Genomic DNA, 20,880 nt, shown 5'->3' with positions numbered 1-20,880 from the left:
GTACGATGACTGTGTGTTAGATGTTCGCTGACCGTGTCCTGGATGTACGCAGACTGTGTCCTGGATGTTCGCTGACTCTGTCCAAATTGTACGCTGACTATGTCCTGGATGTACACTGACTGTCTTAGATGTTCGCTGACTGTGTCCAGTATGTACGCTGACTGTTTCCTGGATGTACGCTGACTGTGTCTTAGATGTACGCTGGCTGTGTCTTGGATGTACGCTTACTGTGTCTTAGATGTACTTTAACTGTGTCCTGGATGTGCGCTGACTGTCCTGGATGTGAGCTGACTGTGTCCCGGTTGTAAGCTGACTGTCCTGGATGTACGCTGACTATGTCTTAGATACAGGCTGACTGTGTCCTGGATGTGCGCTGACTGTCCTGGATGTACACTGATTGTGTCGTGGATGTACGCTAGGTTTATCCGGGATGTTCGCTGGCTGTGTCCAGGATGTACGCTGACTGTGTCCTGGATGTACGCTAAAAAGTTTCCTGGATGTTCGCTGACTGTGTCAAGCATGTACCCCGACTGTGTGTTAGATATACGCTGACTGTGTCTTAGATGTACGCCGGGTTTATCCTGGATGTACACTGACTGTGTCTTAGATGAACGTTGGCTCTGTCTTAGATATACGCTGGCTGTGTCTTAGATGTACACTGGGTTTACCCTTGATGTACGCTGACTGTGTCCTTGAGGAACGCAGACTGTGTCCTGGATGTTCGCTGACTTTGTCCTAGATGTACGCTGACTGTGTCCTTGATGTTCCCTGGCTCTGTCCTGGATGTTCGCTATCTGTGTCCTTGAGGAACGCAGACTGTGTCCTGAATGTTCGCTGACTTTGTCCTTGATGTACGCATAATGTGTCCTGGATGTTCGCTGACTCTGTCCTGGATGTTCGCTGACTGTGTCCTAGATGTTCGATGACTGTGTCGTGGTTGTACGGAGACTGTGTCCTGGATGCACGCTGTCTGTGTCCTGGATGTACGCTGCCTGTATCCTCAAAGTACGCAGGTTGTGTCCTGGATGTACGCTGACTGTGTCCTTGAGGAACGCAGGTTGTGTCCTTGGGGAACGCAGAGTCTGTCCTGGATGTTCGCTGACTCTGTCCTCGAAGTACGCAGATTGTGTCCTGGATGTACGCTGACTGTGTCCTTGAGGAACGCAGACTTAGTCCTGAATGTACGCAGACTATGTGCTGGATGTGTCCTAGATATGCTCTGACTCTGTCCTGGGTGTACGCAGACTCTGTCCTAGGTGTACCCTGGGTTTATCCTTGATGTTCTCTGACCGTGTCCTGGATGTACGCTGACTGTGTTCAGGATGTACGTTGACTATATTTTAGATATACGTTGACTGTGTCTTAGATGTACGCTGACTGTGTCCAGGATGTACGTTGACTATGTTTTAGATATACGCTGACTGTGTCTTAGATGTACGCTGGGTTTATCCAGGATGTACGCTGACTGTGTCCAGGATGTACGTTGACTATGTTTTAGATATACGCTGACTGTGTCTTAGATGTACGCTGGGTTTATCCTGGATATACGCTGACTGTGTCTTAGATGTACGCTGGATTTATCCTGGATGCTCGCTGACTGTGTCCTGGATATAAGGAGACTGTGTCCTGGATGTACGCTGACTGTGTCCTGGATGTTCGCTGACTGTGTCAAGGATGTAACTCGACTGTGTGTTAGATGCACGCTGGGTTTAGCCTGGATGTACGCTGACTGTGTGAATGATGTACGTTGACTATGTCTAACAGATTCGGTGACTGTGTCTTAGATGTACGCTGGGTTTATCCTTGATGTACGCTGACTGTGTGAAGGATGCACGCAGATTGTGTCCTGGATGTGCGCGCTGTGTCCTGGATGTTCGCTTTGTTCGTACTGTATGTACACTGACCGTGTCCTGGATGTACGCTGACTGTGTGTTAGATGTTCGCTGACCGTGTCCTGGATGTACGCTGACTGTGTCAAGGATGCACGCAGACTGTGTCCAGGATGCACGTTGACTATGTCTTAGATATACGCTGACTGTATCTTAGATGTACGCTGGGTTTATCCTGGATGTACGCTGACTCTGTGAAGGATGCACGCAGATTGTGTCCTGGATGTGCGCAGACTGTGTCCTGGATGTACGCTGACTGTGTCTTGGAGGTACGGAGACTGTGTCCTGAATGTTCGCTGACTGTGTCCTAGATGTGCGCTGACTCTGTCCTGGATGTACGCAGACTGTGTCCTGGATGTACGCTGACTGTGTCCCAGAGGTACGCAGACTCTATCCTAGATGTGCGTTGACTGGCCAGGATGTTCGCTGACTGTGTCCTGGATGTACGCTGACTGTGTCCAGGATGTTCGCTGACTGTGTCCTCAATGTACACTGGCTGTGTCCTGGATGTACGCTGACTGTGTCCTGTATGTGTGATCTATGTACACGGACTGTGTTCTTGTTCTACGTTCGTTTTGTTTGGCTGTCTGATAGATAAACACAAAATGAACGTTGGCATATATTGGTTATGCGCTTGTTGCACGCTGCCTGTATGTTGGCTGTGTGTTAGATGCGCGCTGCCTGTATGTTGGCTGTGTGTTAGATGCGCGCTCCCTGTATGTTGGCTGTGTGTTAGATGCACGCTGCCTGTATGCTGGCTGTGTGTTAGATGCGCGCTGCCTGTATGCTGGCTGTGTGTTAGATGCGCGCTGACTGTATGCTGGCTGTGTGTTAGATGCGCGCTGCCTGTATGTTGGCTGTGTTAGATGCACGCTGCCTGTATGTTGGCTGTGTGTTAGATGCGCGCTGCCTGTATGTTGGCTGTGTGTTAGATGCGCGCTCCCTGTATGTTGGCTGTGTGTTAGATGCGCGCTGCCTGTATGTTGGCTGTGTGTTAGATGCGCGCTGCCTGTATGTTGGCTGTGTGTTAGATGCCCGCTCCCTGTATGTTGGCTGTGTGTTAGATGCGCGCTCCCTGTATGTTGGCTGTGTGTTAGATGCGCGCTGCCTGTATGTTGGCTGTGTGTTAGATGCGCGCTGCCTGTATGTTGGCTGTGTGTTAGATGCGCGCTCCCTGTATGTTGGCTGTGTGTTAGATGCACGCTGCCTGCATGTTGGCTGTGTTAGATGCGCGCTGCCTGTATGTTGGCTGTGTGTTAGATGCGCGCTGCCTGTATGTTGGCTGTGTTAGATGCGCGCTGCCTGTATGTTGGCTGTGTTAGATGCACGCTGCCTGTATGTTGGCTGTGTGTTAGATGCACGCTGCCTGCATGTTGGCTGTGTTAGATGCACGCTGCCTGTATGTTGGCTGTGTTAGATGCGCGCTGCCTGTATGTTGGCTGTGTGTTAGATGCACGCTGCCTGCATGTTGGCTGTGTTAGATGCGCGCTGCCTGTATGCTGGCTGTGTTAGATGCACGCTGCCTGTATGTTGGCTGTGTTAGATGCACGCTGCCTGTATGTTGGCTGTGTGTTAGATGCGCGCTGCCTGTATGTTGGCTGTGTTAGATGCGCGCTGCCTGTATGTTGGCTGTGTTAGATGCGCGCTGCCTGTATGTTGGCTGTGTTAGATGCGCGCTCCCTGTATGTTGGCTGTGTGTTAGATGCACGCTGCCTGCATGTTGGCTGTGTTAGATGCGCGCTGCCTGTATGTTGGCTGTGTTAGATGCACGCTGCCTGTATGTTGGCTGTGTTAGATGCACGCTGCCTGTATGTTGGCTGTGTTAGATGCACGCTGCCTGTATGTTGGCTGTGTTAGATGCACGCTGCCTGTATGTTGGCTGTGTTAGATGCACGCTGCCTGTATGTTGGCTGTGTTAGATGCGCGCTGCCTGTATGTTGGCTGTGTTAGATGCGCGCTGCCTGTATGTTGGCTGTGTGTTAGATGCGCGCTGCCTGTATGTTGGCTGTGTTAGATGCGCGCTGCCTGTATGTTGGCTGTGTGTTAGATTCGCGCTGGCTGTATGCTGGCTGTGTGTTAGATGCACGCTGCCTGTATGTTGGCTGTGTTAGATGCGCGCTGCCTGTATGTTGGCTGTGTGTTAGATGCGCGCTGCCTGTATGTTGGCTGTGTTAGATGCGCGCTGCCTGTATGTTGGCTGTGTGTTAGATTCGCGCTGGCTGTATGCTGGCTGTGTGTTAGATGCACGCTGCCTGTATGTTGGCTGTGTTAGATGCGCGCTGCCTGTATGTTGGCTGTGTTAGATGCGCGCTGCCTGTATGTTGGCTGTGTGTTAGATTCGCGCTGGCTGTATGCTGGCTGTGTGTTAGATGCGCGCTGCCTGTATGTTGGCTGTGTTAGATGCGCGCTGCCTGTATGTTGGCTGTGTGTTAGATGCGCGCTGCCTGTATGTTGGCTGTGTGTTAGATGCACGCTGCCTGTATGTTGGCTGTGTGTTAGATGCGCGCTGCCTGTATGCTGGCTGTGTTAGATGCGCGCTGCCTGTATGTTGGCTGTGTTAGATGCGCGCTGCCTGTATGCTGGCTGTGTTAGATGCGCGCTGCCTGTATGTTGGCTGTGTGTTAGATGCGCGCTGCCTGTATGCTGGCTGTGTGTTAGATGCGCGCTGCCTGTATGTTGGCTGTGTGTTAGATGCGCGCTGCCTGTATGTTGGCTGTGTGTTAGATGCGCGCTGCCTGTATGTTGGCTGTGTGTTAGATGCGCGCTGACTGTGTGCTGGCTGTGTTAGATGCGCGCTGCCTGTATGTTGGCTGTGTGTTAGATGCACGCTGCCTGCATGTTGGCTGTGTTAGATGCGCGCTGACTGTGTGCTGGCTGTGTTAGATGCGCGCTGCCTGTATGTTGGCTGTGTGTTAGATGCACGCTGCCTGCATGTTGGCTGTGTTAGATGCACGCTGCCTGTATGCTGGCTGTGTGTTAGATGCGCGCTGCCTGTATGTTGGCTGTGTGTTAGATGCGCGCTGCCTGTATGTTGGCTGTGTTTTAGATGCGCGCTGACTGTATGCTGGCTGTGTGTTAGATGCGCGCTGACTGTATGTTGGCTGTGTGTTAGATGCGCGCTGACTGTATGCTGGCTGTGTGTTAGATGCACGCTGCCTGTATGTTGGCTGTGTGTTAGATGCACGCTGCCTGTATGTTGGCTGTGTTAGATGCGCGCTGCCTGTATGTTGGCTGTGTGTTAGATGCACGCTGCCTGTATGTTGGCTGTGTTAGATGCGCGCTGACTGTATGTTGGCTGTGTGTTAGATGCACGCTGCCTGTATGTTGGCTGTGTTAGATGCACGCTGCCTGTATGTTGGCTGTGTTAGATGCACGCTGCCTGTATGTTGGCTGTGTGTTAGATGCACGCTGCCTGTATGTTGGCTGTGTTAGATGCACGCTGCCTGTATGTTGGCTGTGTTAGATGCACGCTGCCTGTATGTTGGCTGTGTTAGATGCGCGCTGACTGTGTGCTGGCTGTGTTAGATGCGCGCTGCCTGTATGTTGGCTGTGTGTTAGATGCGCGCTGCCTGTATGTTGGCTGTGTGTTAGATTCGCGCTGCCTGTATGCTGGCTGTGTGTTAGATGCGCGCTGCCTGTATGTTGGCTGTGTGTTAGATGCACGCTGCCTGTATGCTGGCTGTTTTAGATGCGCGCTGCCTGTATGTTGGCTGTGTGTTAGATGCACGCTGCCTGTATGTTGGCTGTGTTAGATGCACGCTGCCTGTATGTTGGCTGTGTTAGATGCGCGCTGACTGTATGCTGGCTGTGTGTTAGATGCGCGCTGCCTGTATGTTGGCTGTGTGTTAGATGCACGCTGCCTGTATGCTGGCTGTGTGTTAGATGCGCGCTGCCTGTATGTTGGCTGTGTGTTAGATGCGCGCTGGCTGCATGTTGGCTGTGTGTTAGATGCGCGCTGACTGCACGTACGTCTGCGAATCAAAATGATATACAAGTAGGAAAATAAATAAATTTACATAACACCACAAACTTTTAATGATATAATGCAAAACTGCCGTGATCTATATAACCAGCTAATATATATTTCTAGAGGGTAAGAAGTGAGATGTAGTGAAATGGTTGAACTAATCCGGCATTACGCCAGTTAAATCGTGTCAGTACCCCATTGAGATGCCATGCCGAAGTTTAACATTGATACCCTCCTCAGCCACAGCTTACTGACGTCTTTTGGAATGAAGCGGAAAGTGGATGGAACCGCTGGCAGACGCTCTAATCACCAAACCACGTAGGCGGTTTGGCGAACAGAAATTACACCGTCGTTTTTATTATGAACAAACTGCCAATTCCTCTAGCATCCCATTTATTCTTTGTGCCTTTCTCACGCTCACATTTTTCTGAAATGAGACGTTTGACTGTAACAGATAAAAAATGAAGAATTGGTTCACTGGGCACCAAAGCTTTCAATAAATAATTCAAACTAAAGTTACACCTTTACATAAAATGATGCATACATAGTTTGCCACGTTTACTGAAACAATATTCCAATGCACACAGCACACGAAAACTGTGTACACCGCACGAAAACTGTATACACCATTCTGTGGAAAAAGATCCCAATTGCGTGGATCGATGCTCATGATGTCAATCACTGGATTGTTTGGTCCAGACTCATAAAGCTGGAATATTGCTGCGTGCGGCGTTAAACAAAAAACAATCAAACAAACAAAAACTCATCAGGCATGTCTGCCGCTCACAGCGCATGGTTTCCATTAGTTCACAAACTAGAGTAACGTCCCTTTGCGTATGAAAGAAATTTACAGACGCACACATAAAATATCCTTATCTTGATCTTACATTTGTATTTTTCTGAACTTTCAAATGTCTGTGTGACTGCATTTTTTCCAGAAATAACTTATTCCGGGCATACATAATGCTTTCAAGTTTCGTCAAAATAATAAGCTGTTAATTTTGTATACACCAACACTCGTTAATACATTGATATCAAAAGACACTCGGGTGGCCCAGTCGTCTAAGGCGCCGCGATTGGCTGTGCAGAGTTGCGTCTCTTGGGCACGCCAGAAACCTATGATTGTGGGTTCGAATCCCGGTTCGCCCCGATTATGTTTCTAGGTTTGTCAGCACTATACCCGTGCTCGTGGGTTTCACCGAAGTGGTAAACGTTTGAGACCTGCTTCAATTCGGGCTTTCCTCCCACATTAAGCTGACACGCCGTGATATAACTGAAATACTGTTAAAAGCGGCGTTAAACCCAACTCACTCACTCACCCAAAAGAAATAACAATACGAACGTATAACATATGTATAAAAATTCATTTATACATGTATTACAAACACATTTATTGTCAGCTTCTCTGTAAACTCGTTTCCTGTTGGGTGGGGCCGCTCCAAAGTCATATCTGTGCCAGCTTTGCCTTTGTCTGCTGCTTCAGTCCTCTTAATGACCTCAACAAATCTGAGGAGCGGTTGGGTAGCCTAATGGTTAAAGCTTTTGCTCGTCATGCCGAAGACCCGGGTTCGATTTCCCATATTGATACAATGTGTGAAGCCCATTTCTGGTGTCCCTAGCCGTGATAATGCTGGAATATTGCTGAAAGCAGCGTAAAACCACACTCACTTACTCACTCACATCAAATCTGAAGGTGACTTTGAGGCAGGTTTTGTTAAGGCGGTTGTAGAAGCCCCCTCAGTTACTGTTTGTACAAGGTCCATCAGTGAGGTGGTGGTTCTACAGCGGCAAGGGAATGCGTGCATCGTCATCCACAGGTCAGGGCAGGCAGTGAACATAACATGTATGTAGAATAATAGTTTCAGCAGACTGTAGAGCTTCAACTGTGTTGCTGGTTTGAAAAGACCAGGATCTTGTTGTCATCTCCATCACTGATGGCTGTGTCCACTCTTCTTCCAGCTCTTGTCTGTGGGTGTGGTCTTCCTTCTGTGTCTGTGCACAGCGCTGCACAACGATGGCAGGAATGGGTTCAGATCGGGGTCCTGTCTAGTTACTTCAGCGTTGTACAGAGCACGTCTCTGAGTGGTTTCAGCGCGGGCTATCATCCTGGTGGTGCTATAAAAACAGAGTCCGTTGCTATACTCTGGAGGGTGGGAATGTTCAGTGAATTGCCAGCAATGGTACATCTCCCTTTACAAGTAAACTTTACACACTTCCAGTGAATGCAAGTCTGTCTCGGAATATTCTTGTCTAATAACCATCAACTAGCACTTCAGAGATATCTTTCTTTGACATCACAAGTTCCACCTTCCTTAAACCAGCCATTGTGATAAACCATGCTGAATTTGTTGTAGATTATATACCTGTACTTGTAATCCTATTTTATCTCAAGATCGTGTTCTTTCTACCCTTTTACACCTTAGTTTGTATCTATATTCTTCTCCAGTTTGTTTTCTATATACTTCTCTTACTTAGATGCATATACAATCCCTTAGTTGTTGTGGTTAAAAAAAATAACCACTGTTTTATCATAGGTCAAGTTAACACAAGTCATTTGTCCCGGCTAGTCCTAATGCCAATACCTCTTGGGTTGTTCCATTACGACAAAAGGTAAAGCCCCTAATCACCCTTGTCCACGACAGCTGTTCCTCCAAAATATGCAATCACATAGGGAACCTTGAAACCCAAGTAATCTCCCTGAAATTGGCAAATGGCAATGAATTACACATAGCTAACATATATCACAGGGTTACCCATAAAGCAAACACGGATGATCTGACGGGACCAGATCAAATAGTAGGCAAACATGGGATAATCACTGGTAACTTTAATGCCCACAGTCCTTTATGAGAAGACAGGAATGATTCATCTGACTGCAGCATCAGAAATTGCAGCGAAGAATTCAAACATGAAAAAAAGCTTGTGCCTAAGATATCAAAAACTGGCATCTGGTACACAATATACCATTTACTGGGACAGAATTTGATGATGCAATACAACATAGAACTGGCACTGCACCTGACACAACCAGTAACGAGATATTGAAAAACCTAACTGATCAAGCAGAGTTGTTCACTGAGTTACTCTCTGAGTTGTACAACACGATATGGTCCAAAGGAGAAGTCCCAAAAGTATGGAAACATGCTGCAGTTATTCCGCTTCTGAAGCAAGGGAAAGACGAAGTCCTCCCTAACTTTTGTCGGCCGATCTCACTCGCTTTAAACATGTGCAAAAGCAATGGAAGCCACGGTTTCAAAAAGGCCCAAGCATCACCTTGAAACTGGCAACCACACCCAACCTGACCAAAGCGGCTTCAGGAAGGGAAACACGTGTCAAGATCATATACTAAGACTGGAAAATGAAATAAAATGCTAGTACAATAAACAGACAATATCTAGCCGCAGTATTGCAGGACATGCTATCAGACTTGCTGAGTGAACTTCAAGCCATCAGCAACAGAATCTCAAACTCCAGGCCAAACACAGTCAATAATATTATATACGAATTCTATACGAATCGGAACAAGGACAACAGATGGAGCTTTGTTGGATACCGTCTCACATAGATATTTATGGAAGTGAAAAAGTAGACACACTAGCGAAGCCAGCTCTAGACAAAGCGGAGATACAGCCTATCCCCTTTAGTAAACTGGAGATAAAAGGCAAAATCAAAGCCCAAAGATGGCAAGCCCAGTGAGATGCAGGACAACTATGCATATTTCAACCCAAGATCCACCAAAAACCATTCTCATACTAAAATGAAAGGAAAGTTGAAATAGCCATCTCAAGCCTCAGACGCGGTCACATAAAGCACTATGACAAGGTTTGTTTATCTTGCAATCAACCTGAATCCATTGATCACTTGTACTGGAATGTCAAGACCATGCCCCAGCCCGGGATCGATTAAAACAAGTTAGATCCGCTATCTGTCGTATATCTCCTAAAGCCAAGAGATGCAATAGCGTAGACCAGGCTAACTCTGAGAATTCGAACATATATGAACAGAGCAGCCACGGATAAAAATGATAATATACGAAAATAGAAGTCACATCGATACAAAAACAGAGATTCTTTGAATACTATAACTAGCAATAGACATGTATACCCTATTCACACACAAGTCCCAAAGAGGGACAGGTCAGCCGAAATTGCCGAGGCAGAAGGCGACCTCTAAGACATTACAGTATACCAAAAAGACGTCCACAACAACACGACATATTGGAGATATCTAAATCATACCACTGGTTGTCCAACTACTCTGCCACTAAGAATGACATTCCAGTTACGTTTATAATTAAGAACCTCCACAACCATCAGGTAGACATTAGGGTCTTCTAAGACATGACATGAAGAAGCGTGCTAGAGAAGGAGCGATTCCAGTTACAAGAATATTCCAGGAAGAGGTTTCTGGTAAGAACTGTGTTTCATAATGTCCTTCTTATAAAACTGTGTTTGATCAAATATGGCGACACCACCTCACTCCGTTTATTTAAGTTTCATTATCACCGGCAATAAAGCTGTACTAAAAGAAAAGAATAATATAAAGTTATGAAAATCTAAGATGCCTTGTCAATAGGTTTCATTATAGTGCCGTTCTGAGATCCAGCTTGGGGGCCAGTAGCGACAGAAGTTTTATCAACATGGTGCCTCCCATGAAGTTCCAGACTACTTTAAATATATGTAACCCAGTGTCCTGTGAGTGCCATGTGTTTTTATGCATCTGGAAACTATTATAAATTTTGTAGAAATAAATCTATATGTAAAAATAAAATACATTTTGTTATTTTTCATACAAACTATGTCTGGTGTCTGCAATTGTCAGAAGACTGAACAGACTATACTGTAATCCCCCATTGTTCAGCCAGGTGCCACCTGTGCATTTAAGCTAAACTGGGGGATTTTGAACTAACTGGGAACGAACCGTTTGGGCATGTAGACGTTTTGAGAGATAACCCTCCATTCCTATTGTTCAAGGATTGAGGTAACGGGTTATTGACGTTCTCGAAGGTCGCTTCTGTGACTTTAAGATGAAGAGATTTATTTTACTCTACCTGCATGTTTGAAGGGAACCATATACCATTGTATATATATAACTTTCAACTGCATCATATATGCATTTATGATGCTCAATAAAATTGTCATTTCTAATTCATACGAGCATGAACACGGCCTTAAATCTAAATCTGCAAGATTACTTACAAATATATTATTTGGACAACGCAAACAATGCTAACTGGTTGATGACACTTGTCAATCATTCGTCAATGTATAATCCGTATGTAATTTATTACTTGTTCTTCTTTATTCTACTGTACACTTTTCGAAAAAAGAAACGCACAGGTAGTATGTAGTTCATTGAACCTTACTACACAAAAACTCCGGTTTATAAATTGGATATATGTAATTGGAAAATATTGGTGGCCTGATATTCGATTTGCAATGTCTAAAACAGCATTGTTTTCACACGTGCTCAAAAATGTCATGGAGGAAAACAGTAAAGCAAAATGCACGTGCAAGTTATGGCATTCGTAACTCGCGGTAGTGGCTGTAAAAAGGCAAGCATATGCCAATAATTTGTCATTCAATTGTCAACATTTTTCAAGTTCGAAAATGTTGAAACTCAGCGCTTCCGATCGGAACATCGCCATAGGACGTATCCAAAGAAGGCAATAGCAGTCTTCTGTTGCACGCCACTTCAACGTCCACCACATCACCATTTTCCGCCTTTGTGACCAATACACACAGTTCAATTCCACTGCAGACCGTCCGAGAACCGGTCGACTGCACAGGTTCGCTACATTCGACTGTTCCACCTTCGTCATCGCAATGCCACGGCTACGGAGCCTGAAGGACGCATCCCTGGTTTGAGGAGGCTATCGGACCAGACTGTCAGGAACCATCTTAGCGAGGTTGGAATCCGACCCAGACCAGTTATCGTCCCTGTTTTGCAAGAGATCCATCGAGAGCGACGCTTGCGTTGGTGCCATACCTTACAGCCTTGGAATTTGAGAAACTGGAGACGAGTGTGGTTTAGCGATGAATCACGATTTCTTCTTCACTGGCGAGATGGAAGACAACGTGTTTATCGTCGTCGAAATGAGGGTTTTGCCCCACATTGTGTACGTGAATTCGACAATTTCGTCATGGTGCGGAGGACCATATCCTACACCACGAGATCTGACTTGGTTGTGGTTCAGGGGAATTTGACAGCAAATCGCCACATGAATCAAATTCTTCAACCTCACCTTCTTCTAATCTTTTTCCCTCAGAGGTAGCTGTTTCAACAGGACAACGCTCCACCGCACACAGCTTGTGTAAAGGTAGATTATCTCCATAATGCGAACAGTGACGTCTTGCCCTGGCCGTCGGGATCTCCAGATCTCAACCCAATCGAACACCATACCCGTGCTCGTGGGTTTTACCGAAGTGGTAAACGTCTAAGACCTGCTTTCCCCACTCATTAAGCTAACACGTCGTGATCATGATATAACAGGAATATTGTTAAAAGCGGCGGTTTAGCACAACTCACTCCAATCCGACCTAATAATTTCTTATTTCGGATATTTGGTAATTTAGTAGGGCACGGTGCCGTTCGTATTAACGGGGTTTTACTTTATATGTATGTAATCCACCATGCAATGGTCCGGTAGAGTAAACTGCGTATCTTAAGCCTGTCATGCCCGTGAAGATCTGGGATAGAACAGGGGTCCGGGGTCTTCAGCAACCCAAGCTTGCTGTGATAGGCGACTATGCTTGTCGTAAGAGGCGACTAACGGGATCGGGAGGTCAGGCTCGCTGGCTTGGTTGATGCATGTCATCGATCCCAATTGTGTGGATCGATGCTCGTGATGTTAATCACTTGATTGTCTGGCCCAGACTCGATTATTTACAGACCGCCGTCATATAGCTGGAATACTGCTGAGTGCGGCGTTAAACAACAAACAATCAATCAATCAATCAATCACTTAAGTCTGCCATGATCTTCTGATATTTGGTTATTTAGTTGGGTGCCCATAAATACCAACTCCAGTGTTTGAAAGAGTTGGTATTTATCTATTATATGATAGCTTCGCCCTTAATCGCAAAGAACAGTGAGGAACGAAGCATGGTTTATGTCACCATAAGACATTGTCCTATCATGACGTCATTTCTTGAGATTCGAATATGCCCTCGCAACTTTATGACGCCATATATTGGACGACGTTGATTTTGAGATGGAAGTGTCTAGTAAGGTGTTCCCCATAGAGGTGGCTGCGTTACGCAGATAAACGCATGCAGTGGCCGAACGATCGCGTCCAAAAGTGGATCGGTATTAGGAAAAAAGGTACAGATAATCGACGTGAGGATTGTTAGAATATGCGGGAAATACTAAACCTAACCAACCTGTTCGTAAAATGGACTTGTCCTACACTGCCTAGGTCTGATTCTATTCATGATCAGCGAGTCATCATTATTTACATACGGGTAAACATTTTTAAAGCTTGTACATTTCAATAACGTCCTTTAAGACTCTCTACATTATATTGATATCTCATAAGAAATAAGCGACTCGTGGTCGTTGTGTATCGTACAATAAAAGACCGCAGGGAGAATAATCCATGAGGCGCTGTGCAACTTGATGACGCCATATGTTGGACGACGTTAATTTTTTAGATGGAAGTGTATGGTAAGTTGTTCCCCATAGCTGCAGCTGGGCTACGCAGATAAACGCAGTGACCGAACGATCGCATCTAAAAGTGGGAGAGATATGACATGGTTTATTCCCCCTGCAGTGTTTTACTGTACGATAAACAACTCGCACTCCGTTTATTTATGAAATAACTAGAAGTTCCTTATATTTGAGTCCAACATATTCTTTCTGATAATCCCGCTCATTCAACAAAGTAGACAAAACAAAGAAGACGATCAGGTGTTTATTTCCATATGAAGACAACAATGTATAGACAGCGTATGGAAGGGTAGAATTCTAAACATATCGAAACATGTCTTTGTAAACAGTAACAATTCGCACGATATGTGCTGTTTCACAAATAATAGCTGAGGTATGCTTTATCGTATTCCCTCATGTCCTTCAGATTAAATAAAATCGCCGTGAACGACACGGTGTTGTGTTAATGGGAAACCAATATACTTGAAACCTGTGTCGCCATGTTATTTAGGAATGATGTCCATTGAATTGGATCACTAGGCATCCCCTTCACCGTCATCATCACCGCCGTCATCATCACCGCCGTCATCATCACCGCCATCATCGTCATCGCCTTCATCGTCGCCTTCATCATCGCCAACTACGTCAGCAACAGTAGAAGCAGCAGCAGGCAGAGTAGGGGTTTTAGTAGTAACAGCCACGGCTGAGAAAGATAAATTTAATGACATAATGTTCCATAACGATGAAACAATAATGTATAGAATATGGTTATTAATACACCCTTTATTGACACGTAAACGTTATGGTTTAAATATGGCACGTTCGTCGTCATAGATTAGACCAGACAAGCTACCCCGCCACCCAAAAATGACATTAACCTGACAGGCAACACATGTTGAAAGAGTCATAATATAGAATCAAGCAGATTTCAAACAAACCGACGAATCTTGTTTCTTCAATTTACACATAAACACGTTTTATTGGAGATGTCTCAAACTACTATAAACTCACTTGGCTGGGCGTCACCCATTTGCCACAGGCAGGCAAATACCAGCACCACCGCCATGATCACAATCGTCTGTGTCCTCATAGTGACTGTTCTTTAGGCTCTTCTGTAATGCATGAAACGAAAGATATGTTTAATTTTGTTTTCAAAATAATACCCGAATATCTGAAACAACCTCGGACAACACACACAGTTCGACTTATAAGGGGTTCCACACCCGGCCATCTAACCTCAGGGAGCAAACATGCCTCATTGTACATGTTAAGTAAATAACATTTATATAATAAGTTATAACAACAGAAACATATTACATGGATATGCATATTTTCCAAATTGTAGAATCTCCAACTTGTGCTTTTCAACACTTTGGAGTTGGACCAATAAGGGTAAATCTGTACACATTTTTTAACTTCTACGACTGTAAATTGAGTTCGAGACAACCGGAAATTTGACACATCCAGTTCGACTCATCTGGGTTCAAATAGGGGTGAAAATAGTAAGCGTCTGCCGGGAGCGGACACAACCGGGAATTCAACACATCAGAGTTCAAGACAATGGGATTCGATTGTATTTATGTGATACACACCGCTACCTTGTGATAATCAGTATAACCCTACATCATGACTAAATAACTATTAAGCATCTGACAGTGACGGTGTCCATGGTGTGGAACAATTTCAGAGTAGTTCTGGACGTTGTAGCTAGTGCCTTGCGTCCAACGAAGCTATTGCCTCTTGTAATTGAAGCATCACTAACTGTTATCGTATTAACGGAAGACTTTTAAAACAACGAAGTAGTGTATGAAAGAAAACTGTACATGTAGGTCTGCCTCTTTGTCTAAACTTAGTTCCCCTTCAAGCGTATATACTCCTAATGACGGTCTCGCCAAGGACGACTGATAAAGTACTTGTAGGACTATCTCAACACTTGGAAGTTTGCACCAGCCAATATTCATAATATGTCTTTGCACAATTCAATGCTAGTAATGGTGCACCTCGTCATCTCTGTTGGACTTATATGCCAAGGTGTGTTAACTGTTAAACGTGATAATGAAATATCAAACTACATTTACCGCTAATATAGATGTGGGATACACGTATGTACAATGCATGCACAAATGTTATGAAACAAAATAAGAAGTAATAGGCGATTAGATGGGGGAAAATAATTACTTAACAATGATACAGCCTTATGAGTAAAATACTTATGACAGAGAGAGAGGTGGTGTCATACAGACAGATTAATATGAACAGTTTTGACTTCAGCTGAGTACCTACATGTACGGGCTTGGCATTAATCGTTCCTATTCCTGATGAAATACACCCGCGTCAGAATGATAATTTCCCACTCAATCAATACCTATAGAAACTGACAACTAGTGTTAAGAAATGCTATTATCCAGACCGTGCTAAATGCACTGAGGTCGATATAAATTATTTCGCCTTCTTAGGTTCTCACACAAAGTTGAACGAGGTTAAATTCCAACAGCCATGGATACCGTACGCGTAATTCTACGACAGTAACATGTTTGTCTATTGATGATTAGAAACGTGACCAATCAATAAATGTTAATGTATGCGTGCACAAAAGACATCGATCGAGTCTTTAAATTCGGTTATATCACCTATATGTTGTATTGATATACACGAAAATTAATGTTAGACATATTGATTATAGAGCATATGGCCGCCATTTAAATATATTGTTAAATATTGATGGAAACGTAATAGGGGGTATTTAAGATAAGCCTGAATTTTGACTGATCATTATCAACCATTAACATTGTATTGAAATATACCCATACATATGGAAATACGGAGTTAATCTGGAGACAATAATGTTTTTGTTTGTTGTCTTTGTTGGACAAGACAAAGTAGTGATTAATATTATGAGCATCTGGGAAATTTATGATACGATGACATGCACATCACCGGGCCTGACCACCCGAACAAGTCTCTGGTTGCTGGGGATCTACTCGACACATATATGTTTTTATCTTGAAATGGGTAAGACGGATCGAAGAACGTGGTGTTCCTCATTCAAATAATGCAAGCACATTTGTACCATTGTACGCTTCTCATTTAACTTTAATTGACCTTAGTTAAAAGTTATGAATGAGAACGTCTTTGTTAACGAATTGAAACCAAGTTATTAATGGATGTCAACCGTCAATTAGCGGTCGACTAATAAATTGTAAAAGTATATTTGGAAATACAGTAAAATAATTTGTTGGTGAGGTGAAATGGGGTTTAACGTCGCGTTCAAGAGTGTTGCATTATGTAGCGACGTGCCTGCGCGTGTGTTTGTGTGTGCTGCTTGTACTAGTCCGGACTGATGCCGATTGTACAGTACTTGCCTACTGAGATACCAGTTTAACATGAATACCCCAGTGAGACACAGCATACCGACTCCGAGCCGACCAGTCCTTGTTTTAGCCCCTTAATGCCGAGCGCCAGACAGGGCGTACGATTTTTAAATGTCATTTGGTACGACTCGGCCGGGGACCGACTCTTCGCTTCAAGGCGGACGCTCTACTACTTGGCCACGGAGGCCTTCGAAATAGTTTGTTGCATAATGACTATTTAGGAATATTTATTCATCCATGATCATAATGTCTTCCCTTTGTCTTGTTTATATTCAGTAATATCAGTTGCCATGTTATGTTATGCCTATTTAAGGAATCGAACCAGGTTCCTCCATGTGAAACACAAACGCATTAACCCTAAAACAGACCAAAAGTACCTTCACAAAAGTAAACAGAAATTCTGTGAAGAAAATATATTTGCACCGTCAAATATTGAGAAACTATATTTGCACTTTTCGGTAAAGAGATATAAAAAAAGCCAAATGTCACAGTTTACAAACAAAACAACACAAACAATTAGCAGAAGAATAAAAGTGAAGTAAAGAAAGTTCAACTTACGCTAGATGAAATTCGTAGCCACTTCAACAATGCAATGCAACTTCATTAATCTACCGGTATTTATATACCTGTTTCATTGACCTCTGTGGATTTGAATAAGGTGGTCTGACTAGATGTGACCTCTGACGGTGCAGGAGATGGAGAACATACGTGATACATACACGTCTACATTGCCTCGTTATGAGGTCCTAAAAGTCACTGTGGTTGGTGCGTTGTTTTGTGCAAGAACTCGGCAACATGTGTGATTATGCGTGGAGACATTGTTGACAGCAGGGAATACTGACGTCTGTAATAAGACCTTTACTCGGACTGTTAATCATACAGTTTCACAAATTCAATTGAACACTTAAAGTTGTTTAGTTTTTAAAAGAGGAATATCTCAAGGTTGATATCTGATGTTTAACGTACGGGGGATCGATTATATTGAATTATACTGTGATTTAAGAACTGCACCAGAATTGACCATAACCCTACCACAATGATAATTTTTCGAAGATTTTATATGGTAGTTTCTCTAATAAATCATATTTTATAGCATATGTACGAGTATTATTGAGTTCAGTTTTCAAATGTTTAACTATGCATAACTATGCATTACATATTCTACGCAATAACAATACGGTTATTGTTTTTACAAGTTCATTGTTATTTCCGAAAACGCAGATGGTGTTTTTTAAAAATGTCATTTTGTCTTTTTAAAGTTATATCCATGTTGAAATATACTGCTTTAGCTTGATAAAAGTTATAGAAGTTCGTCAATAAGGATCATGTTACACGTACAAGACACTACATAACATACATAACTTGTTATCTACATGTTACATACAATGTGGAGGAGGGATGCCAACGAGGGGTGATCACTAGATTTGATGAATTTGAAAAAGACGAAAACTTCAGAGGTCTTCATAATAATGATAATTATTGTGTACTTTTCAACATATCTGTCGCCGGCAAAATATACTTGCAAAAATAATGATAAGTATAAAGCGTTTACAAAGTACAGATCGTACATACTTTTATATTGAATAGTCTAATATTTACACATGAACAAATTATCTTAGAAAACATATGGTTTCTCTAGGGGAATGTTCTGTCCTTGTCAATAAGTATAGTCACACTGTTATTCTAGATGCTATTAGAAGATCAAAAGTTTCATTTGCTAGGAGCAAGGGCTAGTTCTAATTCAGATTCACAGATCAATATAGATGTTATACATAATGTGACTTTGCGATTAAACAAGGTGTACATGCCTCTTTTGCTGACTGATGAGGTTCGTGTAGTTGATATACGTTTGCAATTATTACTTCAGTTGCCATTTGCAAAAGGTTATACACGTTGTAGCATGTCACATTTCTATCAAGTGTATGCACTTTAAAAAGAAAATATTTCAAAATATGTTAAAAGGTGGTCGATGAAATTACCAACCGGACTAAAGAAGATTTGTAGATTTGATGTTGGTCGATGCACTAAATGTGTTGGCGTTGTTTTCCTGTACCGTCGATTTGGTTGTAGCAGATTATGGATGTGGGCGGTCTCGGTTGACATTGTCATCATCCTGACTACAATATCTGTACGTGTATGTTACACACTCATTTAACCGGACATGACCTCAATGTCCGAGGCATGTGTACACACACATTTCATCTTCAATATAGCGAGTACATTGTACACTCCTTTCATTACCCTCACAAAGAACCAAACAGACATTGTACACTCCTTTCATTACCATCACAAAGAACAAAACAGACATTGTACACTCCTTTCATTACCATCACAAAGAACAACACATACATTGTACACTCCTTTCATTACCATCACAAAGAACAGTACTGACATTGTACACACCTTTCATTACCATCTCAAAGAACACTGACATTGTACACTCCTTTCATTGCCATCACAAAGAAAAACACGGACATTGTACACTCCTTTCATTACCATCACAAAGAACAACACGGACAATGTACACTCCTTTCATTACCATCACAAAGAACAACACGGACATTGTACACTCCTTTCATTACCATCACAAAGAACAACACGGACATTGTACACTCCTTTCATTGCCATCACAAAGAACAACACGGACATTGTACACTCCTTTCATTACCATCACAAAGAACAAAACAGACATTGTACACTCCTTTCATTACCATCACGAAGAACACAGACGTTGTGAAGACCTGGTCGGTTAACAACTTGCTGACATTATGTATCATCACGCCTCTATATCGTATCACAAGCACGGCTAGCGGTTTCTACGATCAGCTTTCTTCAAATAATTGTTCTCACACTAATTATTTAATGGTAGGAGTGATGGTGAAAGGTCAAAGATTGGATGTGGGTTAACAGTTTTGACCAATATCATTATCATATTCATACTTTCCTTGTTTTAGCGATAAGATATAAAAAATACTGCCACGGCACTGTACGTATTGATTGTCTCTAACAGACATACAAGTTGAACAGCAATGGTGATAATAAGCATCTCTGTTTTACACCTCTGTTGACTCAGAACCATGATGTGTGTAAATGGTCTATCCTAACTGAGCACTTGGCATTATGGTACAGGGACTAGATAGCTTGTAGCATTCTCCCTCTCACGTGTATATAAAAATAATCTTATACTTGATATTCTGTAACAGACTAGATTGTTTAGATACCCTATTGTCTCGCATATATCATGGTGACTGCACTTATATCCAGAACAATAGGTGAGGGTACAGTACAAAACAAACCTATTTGGGGCGTGGCCTAAACCTACCAGTGCAGCGGTGCGTTATAAATATTTTCATTGCCTGTTATGACTTGGTGGCAGTGTCTATGTACCATATAACCCAGCATGTGGTGGTTCGCAGCTATAGTGATATCTCAGCCACAAAATAAACATCGATATAGAGCAAAGCTAAAGATGTGTCTATTTCTGCAAATCCTACAAAATAACAACATTGCACACATTATTGAATGCATGAAAGGACATTTGATCTCGACATTGACTACACTTATTTTCTGTAACTTGCTTTTTATGACTAACATCCTGTTTCGGTTCAATAAATCATCTGTTGCTCTCGGTTCTACTCTGCACAATGAATGCATCCATGTCAGGAATTAATCCCTTGAGTAGTCAACTGAAGGCATATTCTATGTTTTTTTTTCGAATTCTTGGCATCAGTTGTGTACATGGTTATCTAACATGTACAGATGAACCGCCAGGCTTGGTTACTTGGTTTATGACGTTTTATTGTACCCCGACGGCGTGATCCTTGCTCACAATATCGATCACTAGATTGTCTGACCTAAATATTTCAAGGCCCCCGTCATATAACTGTACTATTGTCTGTGGCGAAAACGAAACGAAATGAGGTTAACCTGTGAGTCATTTGCCATTTTACAGTGAACACTCGTTAAAACGGACACCGCATTTCCCCCCAGAAACCCCATTGACAGA

General features: G+C 43.2%; 2 protein-coding genes across 2 annotated transcripts; both read right to left on the bottom strand.

The window, feature by feature from the left end:
* Positions 1-735: 735 nt before the first annotated feature.
* On the bottom strand, positions 736-7,961 carry LOC139451022 (uncharacterized). The gene is made up of 2 exons (XM_071232838.1): positions 7,789-7,961; positions 736-1,153 (listed from the first exon to the last, which is right to left on the bottom strand). The coding sequence occupies exons 1-2, from the start codon at positions 7,959-7,961 to the stop codon at positions 736-738; spliced, it is 591 nt and encodes a 196-aa protein (XP_071088939.1).
* A 5,794-nt stretch (positions 7,962-13,755) lies between these two features.
* On the bottom strand, positions 13,756-17,534 carry LOC139450524 (uncharacterized). The gene is made up of 3 exons (XM_071232256.1): positions 17,433-17,534; positions 14,515-14,615; positions 13,756-14,206 (listed from the first exon to the last, which is right to left on the bottom strand). Exons 2-3 carry the CDS (start codon positions 14,591-14,593, stop codon positions 14,040-14,042), a joined length of 246 nt encoding a protein of 81 aa, XP_071088357.1. The 5' UTR covers positions 14,594-14,615; positions 17,433-17,534; the 3' UTR covers positions 13,756-14,039.
* Between the last annotated feature and the right edge of the window lie 3,346 nt (positions 17,535-20,880).

Source organism: Haliotis cracherodii, unplaced genomic scaffold, assembly GCF_022045235.1.
Source record: "Haliotis cracherodii isolate W230 unplaced genomic scaffold, xgHalCrac1.p SCAF_8, whole genome shotgun sequence".
NCBI classification, from domain to species: Eukaryota; Metazoa; Mollusca; class Gastropoda; order Lepetellida; family Haliotidae; genus Haliotis; species Haliotis cracherodii.
Note: the sequence above shows the minus strand (reverse complement) of the source record. Positions and strands in the feature narration are given on the sequence as shown.

Bases quoted from the DNA above. Each gene is read 5' to 3' on its own strand.
- LOC139451022 (XM_071232838.1), bottom strand. From the start codon at position 7,961: ATGATAGCCCGCGCTGAAACCACTCAGAGACGTGCTCTGTACAACGCT. The intron at 1,154-7,788 runs GTGATGGAGATG...GCGTTCCTCAAG, and splicing joins AAGAGTGGACACAGCCATCA to GACACAGTCAGCGTACATCC.
- LOC139450524 (XM_071232256.1), bottom strand. From the start codon at position 14,593: ATGAGGACACAGACGATTGTGATCATGGCGGTGGTGCTGGTATTTGCC. The intron at 14,207-14,514 runs GTGAGTTTATAG...TATCTTTCTCAG, and splicing joins AATGGGTGACGCCCAGCCAA to CCGTGGCTGTTACTACTAAA.